The 8,914-nt window shown below is 56.0% G+C and overlaps 1 protein-coding gene across 2 annotated transcripts in view; it reads left to right on the top strand.

The window, feature by feature from the left end:
• LOC113216117 (uncharacterized) overlaps positions 1-4,315 on the top strand; it is a 5,262-nt gene extending 947 nt beyond the window's left edge. The window contains exons 1-7 of one of the 2 annotated variants that reach the window (XM_026435849.2): positions 185-1,572; positions 1,829-2,022; positions 2,113-2,297; positions 2,419-2,674; positions 2,787-2,964; positions 3,529-3,667; positions 3,780-4,315. In XM_026435849.2, the coding sequence (XP_026291634.1) occupies positions 1,509-1,572; positions 1,829-2,022; positions 2,113-2,297; positions 2,419-2,674; positions 2,787-2,964; positions 3,529-3,667; positions 3,780-4,017 (1,254 nt within the window). In that variant the 5' untranslated portion in view covers positions 185-1,508 and the 3' untranslated portion in view covers positions 4,018-4,315. Of the gene's footprint in view, positions 1-184; positions 1,573-1,813; positions 2,023-2,112; positions 2,298-2,418; positions 2,675-2,786; positions 2,965-3,528; positions 3,668-3,779 lie in introns of those variants that run through there. The other variant, XM_026435847.2, reaches the window with a different exon arrangement.
• Positions 4,316-8,914: the final 4,599 nt, after the last annotated feature.

Below are 8,914 nucleotides of genomic sequence, written 5' to 3'. Positions count from 1 at the left end.
CTTCCCCCCAATGCTCCCCGCTCCCCTTCATTCCACCCAAGTCAGTGATTGGTTTCGCATGCGTGTGGGGGCGGCCCCCGGGGGCGGGACAGGGGGGCGGTACAGGGACAGCAGGGACGGGCCCGATGACGGCGGTACAGCCCTGCTGGCCCCGCTCCGCCACGCTCCGCCACGCTCCGCCAGGGCCGCCAGCGATGGAGATAAGCGCAGCGCTGACAGATGTTCCATTTTCCCAAAGCCATAAAAAGGAATAGTTCACAATAGTGTGTCCTCGCTCTTGGGGCGCACGAACAGCAAGGGCAAAGGGCGAGGGTAGGGGTGAGGAAGCGGGGAGGGGGCGGGGGCACTGATTGGAAAAGGGCTGGTGGGTGGCTTGTACGGGGCGCCCGTTATCGAGGGCCTCTCGATGTGTGTTGTGTAGTTCTCCACCGGACGCGCCGCCGACGCCATGCCCGCCCCCAGCGCGCTGCACCTGCACATCAAGGCCCTGGTGGCGGAGGCGGTGGCGCGGCGCGCGTCCGTGGTCGGGCCGTGCGTCGCCGACGCCGACCCCAACCGGACCCGCGGTCCGCCGTCGACGCCTCCGTGGGAGCGCGCGGCGCGCTGCCCCGCCGGCTGCTCCGCGTCAGACGTGGTGCTCCGCGCGCTGCTCAAGGCCCCGGAGGCCGCCAAGAAGTCCAAAGGGCGCGGCCGCGCTCGGCCCGCGTACCTCGCCTACCCGCGCGCCGGCCCCGGCGCTGGGCTGCGCCAGCAGTGGCCCTGGGGACGGCGCCGGCCTTCCACCGCGCCGCCGGAGCCCACCGGTACGCGGCGAACGGGGAGCGAGCGGGAGGGGGAGCCAGATGTAGAAGCCGGAGAAAGGCTGCTCGTAGTCACCAGCCCCTCGCATCCACGCACCGGCGGGGAGCGGGGAGGATACAGGAAGCGAATCTCGGATGACGATGACACCATCATCCTCCTTAGCCTCTGCCCATCCCTGGGAGGCCCCTGCCAGGTAGGCACGCCCGTCAGTACCGCGTGCCACGCGGGCTGGCCTAGCCTTCGGGCCTTCGGGCGTCACGGCTGCTCTGAAGCTACCGGCGCGCATAAGTCACGGACGAGCCCGGGCCGGGGTCCCCCATCCTCCTCATGCATACAGCCACGTGTGCATACGTATGGCGCTTGACGTGGCCGCCGGGGTGCTGGGGGCCGGGGGCGCTCCCCACCTCAGGAGGCAGCACACGCGGGCCCCCGGCAGCACCCGCCGCGCTCAGCGCCGCCCCGCGCGGTATCATCCCCTCCTTACTTTAGCCGCGATGGATTTCATTGTCGACTGTCACCTGTTCCGCCGAGCCGACGGCGCCGACAGCGACAGCTCAGGTGGCGGCTATAGGCTCCCGCCCGGCTCAGGGCGCAGCCCCAATCTCTGACAACAGTCGGACCCACCGGGCCGGGCGCGGGCGTGGTAGGCGGTTCCCTCGGTGTACGGGCGTCGTCGGCTACCCCCGCCCCGGGAGGGCAACGCGGGCATGTGGTTGTGGGGCTCCGAGTCCGAGCCAGCGTCAGACAGGCATTGGGACTACTACCTGCCAGGTACCGCTGGTCAGCGGCCGACCCTATACTCTGGTCGGCGAGCGGCAGAGCACGATCCGTGTCGGAGTGCGAGATGTGTTTTCGAGTCGATGTTCAGTATTGAACGGTGTCCATAGTCAAATTCCGCTTCCGTTTAAGTTATTTCTTTAAAATAATCATTTCGCACTACTGCACGTCGGCCTGCCGCTCGCCGGCCCGGTCACCCAGCACCACCTCCTTGTGTGTGTCTCCTGTTTCACAGACTTCGACTACGTAGTCCGGGAGCAGGAGCAGGCCCGGGTGGCGTTCGGCTCGGCCCAGAGCAGGGCGGTGATGCCCTTGGCCGGACTCAAGGGCGGCGCCTCCAGGCTCGCAAACCTCGCGCTGCGGACCACAGACGCTCTCCGTGACCTGGGCCCGGCAGCGTACCATGCCGCCAACCTCGGTGCCCTGTACGACGTCCTCCACAAGGTGCGTTTCCAAATGACCAGCTTCTGTGCATTCTCCGCGAGCAGAGGTTAGTTCCCCGTGAGGTTGAAAGGGTCCTCTCCGTTGGGCCAGGTCACCAGCAAACGCGGCGTCGGCCCCGGAGCCCGCACCGCCCTCCGATTCCGGGAGGTGGACCAACACCTCCCCGCACCCAACACCTACCAGGTGGTACTCGGTGGCCTGTCCGGCGCACCGTGCGCGGTACCCTTCAACACCAACACCACCAGGACGGCCCTCGTCTGTTCGGACACCCCCGGGTGAGACGCCATGGCGGCCCCTCTGGCGCTCGCGCACCGCGCACCATGTGCGCCGCCGGCAGCTCATTCGCTGAGGCTCGCAGAAAAGAGGCAGAGTCGTCAAAGTCCGATCTGTGCGCAGGCCGGGGTCCTACTCGCCGGGCGCGTTCAACCTGCCCGGGGTGCCGGTGGCGGTGCGCTGCGGGGCGGGCGAGGGGCCCGGCCGCTGCGAGGGCTGCCTGCAGGAGCTGCCCGCCGGCGTGGAGTTCTGGGCGCTGGACGCCGCGGTGCAGGGGCTGGCGCGCGGCTGCGTCCTGTGCCAGGCCTGCATGCTGGGCGCGCGCCGCCAGCCGCGCGACCTGGCGCGCTACACCCGCTGGCAGCTGGACGCCTTCCGGGTAGGCCGCCCACGCAGCTCGCCCGCCCGACCGGCTGACGGCGGGCCCGGAGGAGCTACACCTGTACGGAGCAAAACTTTCCTGCTCAAAAGTGTTTCGATGTTGTGCGCAGAAAACGCGTGACTGCTCGGACATACATCGGCACGAGGGCACCAAGGCCAAGATCCTGCTCGTGGACCCCAAGACGGTGGCCAAGCGGCGGCGGAAGGAGGCGTACCTGGCCAAGTACTTTCGCGACCACACCGTCGTGGACCCCGACTTCATGCCCGGCACCGAGCCCGCCAAGCTGAGTAAGTGACGTCACACGTCACGGGACAACGCAGCGTTTTGCTGCTGCTGCGGACAGTTTTTACGCGAGAATGACGTCACTCGGTCCGTCGCGTCGAGTGTACAGTGTACATATTATGTGTGTGTGTGTGGAACTTGCTACAGTTTTACCTTTTACCACCCTGACTCGGCAGCTGTCATTGTCTGTCCGACTTTGCGGTTAGCCATAAGCCGCAATCCATTCTCTAAACTACATGAGGAAAAAAACAACAAATCAATTTGGATGCTGGACATAATATCTATGAAAATATCATAACTATAGTAGATGGAAAATGGAGAGAAGATAAAAATAATAATAAGTATCATCACCATATGTTGACATTAAGGTTCCTTGCACGACCTCATCCTCATAATGCCTGTACACGCCTGTCGCTGACATGCTTCAAATTGTGTCCATTTTATCTGTTTAACAATGTACTTTGCAAAGAAAAAAAAGATGAAGAAACAATAAACACATTCAAAATTACTAGAATAATCAGAATATTGTGCTCAACCTCACCCATGTCGTCCGCTCCGGTGGTTTGCAGCCGAGGGTGAGCAGGCGCGGGGTGTCCCGAGGAAGGACGACTTCTGCTGTCTGCACGAGGCTTTCAATAGTTTCAACAAGGACCACATGTCGTTCGGCCTGCGACTGCCGTCAGATCTCATCTACAACACGATGAAAAGGTAGAGAGAAAAGGACGACCTTTCGCCGGTGGAATCCAATCGTGGCATCGGTTCGATTATTTGCATCGGTTCGAGTTTTTAAGAATAAATTCGCACTCCCTCACATGACAAGGTGTGCCCTCGACTTCCACCCGTCGCTCTCCTCGTCGCTGAGAACGACAACGGAGCGGTCGTCGTCGCTGAAGTCAGACGGCCGGCGGCGCAGCGGCGGCTCCAGGGCGCTGCACTCGCTGAAGTCCTCGGGCGCCACCCAATCGGAGCACGGCGGCGCCTCTACCGCCGACCAATCACGACGGGAATCAACGACCCACGTGACCGGGCGGGAGGGCGAGTCGCCTCCCCGAACCTAACCTTACCACCCGCACCGTCAATGTAACAGTTGCATATTCTTTTTATGCAAGTTAGTATTAAGATTCCCAAAATGTTCTCTACAAGTTTTTTACCATGTACCTACAGTCAGTTTAGTTAGTTTTTACGCGAGGTGCCTTTGCACCAGCAGACGAGTGCATCTAGTCATATCATTGCTCCGACCAAACAGTACATTTTCAGTGATACTATACATGATTCAATTTTAATCCAACCGCTAACGTGTTCCTATCTGACAACTTAAGTGTTCACCCAGACAGTGTTGCTAATAACAATAATGAATTCCAAGTCTGTCTCCGTTTATCGTCACTTTCTCTCACCCATCGAACACCACTTCCCACCACCACCACCACCACCACCATACCGACAGCAAATTCACCAAATGTTGCCCATGAATGTGACAGTTCGATTGCGTGACTCACACCTGGCTACATGTTGCTACCCGACAGAGCGTCCCATTGGCGGTCAGCATCGAGGAATGGGGAAATTCGCTTAACTGGACGTTACGATCCCCCCCTCCCCTCCTCCCAATCTCTACACTGTCCCTTGTGATACTACAAAAAAGGGCGAGGGAGTGAGAGATGGAAAGAGAGAGGGGTAGAGCGAGTGAGAGAGCGAGAGCGTGTGTGAGAGAGAGAGAGAGGGGGGGGGGAGTCTTTCCACTGGTGTGTGCGAAATAGTGACGGGTGCTCGGCTGCACCAGAAACGGGTCAAGAGGCAGCGCGTTCAACGCAGAGCAGAGGAAAGGAGAGGGCGATGAGGGGGAGGGGGGGACAGCATCCACCTGTCAACGCAGTCGATGGGGCGGGCAGGGCAGGGCCGTGACGAGTCACGCTGTGCTGCCTAACCAGCAGGCGCACAAGGCGGGCAAGACCCATAGCGAAGTATATCCTCTGTTTGGAAAGTTAAGGGAGTAAGATAACGGAGGCGTGGACTGAATGAAATCCCTGCTTGCGTGACACATGCTGATATATCGTCCAGAAAGTGCGTCCGTTTTGCACAGATTCATTCGGCAAAATTCGGGAAGCTCGCCGCCTGCGAGACTCCGGGTAGGCCACCCCGCTGTACACGGATGCGCGGCAGGAGAGATGTTGCCTACCTCGCAGGCGCTACGAGAGCTTGGCATTGGCTGGACCACCGGCAGGGAAGTGACGGGCGTATACTTTCCGCGGAGGATGATCCCTTACGAATTTGCGTTGGGGAGGAATTCAGTCCTAGCTTTTTTCACAGTACACCTACGCGGAACGGTTTAATGAGCCGGCAGAGAGGGTCTTAACTGCGCGCGCGGCGCCGAGCCGAGGCGCGGATAAACTGTGCGAGAGCAGGAGGATCATCCTCCGAAAAGGGAGACCGGGATGGGCGACGAATGGGATGTTAAAAGAAGGAGGGGGTCTTCAGGAACGAAACGAGCTCTCGTCAAATTCGACCCTCCCGCTCTTTATGCTGCCGTGTGTAATCATATTGTAATCGTTTAAACCCACCTTTTACGACGAAAGAAATAGATGAATGGGCTCGAAATCGGCGATAGGGCAGAAGTGAGAAAGGGTACTAGAGGGGGGGGGGGGTGGAGATACAGCCAATACGATTTGGAGATGGCACTGACCCTGCCTGGAGAGTATTGTCTCGGTCTCGTTTGAAGGGGAGTGCGGGAGAGAGGGGGAGGCACCACGCCACGTGTTGTACGGAGTTTGACGCCCAAGGCCGCAACAGTCGCGCTGAACAATGCCGCTCGCTGCTCCCGTTCGTACGCGCGGTACGCGCCGCCGCGCCAAATTATTGCGCTGACGGATGGTGCGCACTTAAAAGAGTGCAAAGGGACGGATGGTGCGCACTAAAAAGAGTGCAAAGGGTCGTTCGGAAAAGAGGACACAAGGTGCCAGGCCAAAGTGATGTTGACCGACAACCCATTGAAAATAAGAAGAAAATATGCGTCGATAACTGCAGAAATCTCCGGCCTGCGGACACGGGAAAAAAATCACGAGGTTCAAAGTTCACTCCTCATAGTGTCTCCCTCCAGCTCCCAATGGGGGCCACAGGGCGTTCCGGACGTCTGCCCCTGCCACCCCGCCGTGCTCCGCCACGCCCCGCCACGCCCCGCCACGCCCCACGCGCATCGCCCTTGCTGAACCAAGCCTCCTTGTCGCAAAGCGAGGAAGGTCCTGGGAGACGTTATGGCGAACTGTGGTGCACCTCGGTGCGCCTCGGTGCAGACAGCACTTTGTTAAGTTTGGTGAAAAAAGTGTACTTAAACCTGCATCTGATTCTACGACGCATCGATAGGACCTAAAGCTATAACTAAAATTTCCTCTGAAATTGGAATAGAGTTGCCGAAACGTTCACCAAATCATTTTAGGGAATTGAGCGCATAGCCAACAAAATTTCTATTCTTCGAGTTATGAACATAAAAATACTTAATATCCCACTTCAAAATTAAGACTCAAGGGCGAAAAAAAATTGCTAATGACAATTTTTTTTTCGGCAGCTTTGCAGGCTTGTAGACAGGGAGTAAACACAAAAATACGGAGGTACTAACGCCTGGTAATGGTATAGTTCCTCCCCGCGACCTCCCTCGCTCCGGGCCCCGGGCGACCTCCCGAGGAAACGCTCATCTCTCTGCCTGGTGCAGCCTCCGCCTCGGCTCATTAGCACGGGTGCAGCGGCGCGGAGGGCCTCCGAGCCGCCTCCGGGCCGCTAGGCTAGCACACGTGGAGCAGCCACTCACATTTTGGGGTAAACGGGCTGGCTGACTATAGCCAAGTGTCCGATGCAGGGTCAGAGGGCTGCGGAGCCTACACGTTATTTCTATTTGCCACCTTAACCTCCCTCCTCCATAAAGTAAAAATAAAATGAATATTTTAAAAATATCTCCTTGACAACTGTGTAATGAAGCATGCCAATCACAATCACTAGATATGATGACGCCGCGCGTTTTTTTTTTCCAAAATATTGTTTAAGCGAGCCATCACACTGGAAAAACACCTTTAAAAGGCACTAAAGTTGAGTGCTTTTGGAAAGGCACTAAACTGCGCCCTTGACTTTAGTGCCCCAGGAAAGGTGTTGTTTAGTGCCTTTGTTTTTCGAGAGCAAATTAAATTTTTGCCATTCGGCTTGCCTTTAAAAATTCCAACCGAACGAGCTTAAAAAATGTGATAGAATTTGGAGTACAAATAACAACACTGAAAATAACGTTGGTTTGCATAATCTTGGGAGAACTATAGATGGCGCTTCCTATGACTGTCTGTCTGTTTTTTCTGAGGGGGTGGGGGCGTCTTCTCCCTGGGCGGCGGTGGCGCGCCTCGTTGGACCCACCTGACTCGGAGACTGTCGCGCGCCGCGGCGACGACCGCACAAGGCTCCAACTTTTAACCTCTTTTGGGGGCGATGGGTGACGACGACGGCGACGGTTCAGGTCGAGCGAGGCTAAGCATGAGGCTAGGACAGGCTAGGCTTAGGCGTCGGCTGTGGTTTGACGTCTTTAAGCAGCTCTGCCGCAGCAGCGCGAGGAGAGCCGCCGAGCGACGGCGGCAGCCTCGACGGCAGCCCGAGCGACAGTCGCCCCGAGCCGCACCCGAGATTGCTCCGGTATTTGAAGAGTAATGGAGCAGGGCGAGGCTACTGCTGCAGTTTTGACAATAAGGCTGCGGGGATGGACCGTGCGGCGCTGATGGCGTTTGGGCTGCGGTTGGTGTAAGCGCGTTAGATCAAGCGCGTTGCGGCGTTCGGAAATCCTATTGTAGAAAGACAGAGGAGAGATACCGAAGAATTGGGTGAAAAATATATGAGCAGATATTACCAGAAAAATTGTCGACACACACACACACACACACTGGGAAACATTGTCTGGATTTTTGAAGGGAATGGGAAAACTTTGAGGAACTCCCATAATTTTAGGAAAGGTCCTCAGATTTTGAGAACTTTTTATCAAATAACGAAAGGAAATTTCAACTTCACTGTTAGCAGCTTTCGTAATTTCTCGATAAAATTCCTCACGAACAGTTCGGTTTTTGGATTTGACGATCAATGTTCGTAAAGTAGAAAATACGAACTGTTCGTATACGTGAAAAACGAACTTTTTGTCACCTATGGCGAATAAGGGTAATAAGGTGTCAAAACTCCAATGCACGTTAAGAATGCACGCGTGTGATTATTCCACACCTGCAGACTAAGTTACTTTGTCAATTCAATGTGTACATGGGCATTTATAAATGTGTACATAGCCATGTACACATTAATTAAAGCATACATGCCATGTACACTTTCTTAAATGTGTACTATGTACACATTTGAGTTGCAGAGTACGAACTGTTGACCATTTTACAAGTGTTCGTTTTCTACAAATTACGAAAAGTTCGTGTTGGAAATTTAACAGGTGTTTGTTCGTAAATTTACGATGACAATTCTTACAGTGTTGTTTTTAGGAAACTTCTTCAAAATTTGACGACTTTTTCCTAAAACTATGGGAGTTCCCAAAATTTTCCACTTTTCCTCCAAAATTCAATCACTGATTTTACCGTGCAACGTGCAACGACTTGGATAATCTTCATTGACAACTACCAAAAATGAACCATCGAACGTTTCCCCTCGGATATTCAAAATTTTTACAGGGGAGAGAGAATGGGTGTACCAGCCCACATTCTCACAGAAATCTAGCACTACTTTTATCTACTAATAATTGCCTTTAAAATAATAGCGGAAGTGTACTACTTCTTTTTTTAAAGGGAGGGGTAGGGGAAATTCTTTGGCCGCTTCGTTTTTGTGGCGCAAGGGTTAGTGTTGACGAGAAACATGAGGGTGGTGCCCCCCTCCACGTACCCCCTCCGTACGGTGGCTCATCCACTTGTGTCTGGCCGTGCGTCTCCTTGCCCCCCATCCCCCTCTCCC

The sequence above is a fragment of the Frankliniella occidentalis genome, unplaced genomic scaffold, assembly GCF_000697945.3.
Source record: "Frankliniella occidentalis isolate FOCC.00 unplaced genomic scaffold, Focc_3.1 Scaffold23, whole genome shotgun sequence".
Taxonomy (NCBI): domain Eukaryota; kingdom Metazoa; phylum Arthropoda; class Insecta; order Thysanoptera; family Thripidae; genus Frankliniella; species Frankliniella occidentalis.
The sequence above is the reverse complement of the archived record's forward strand: the minus strand, read 5'-3'. Positions and strand labels throughout refer to the sequence as shown.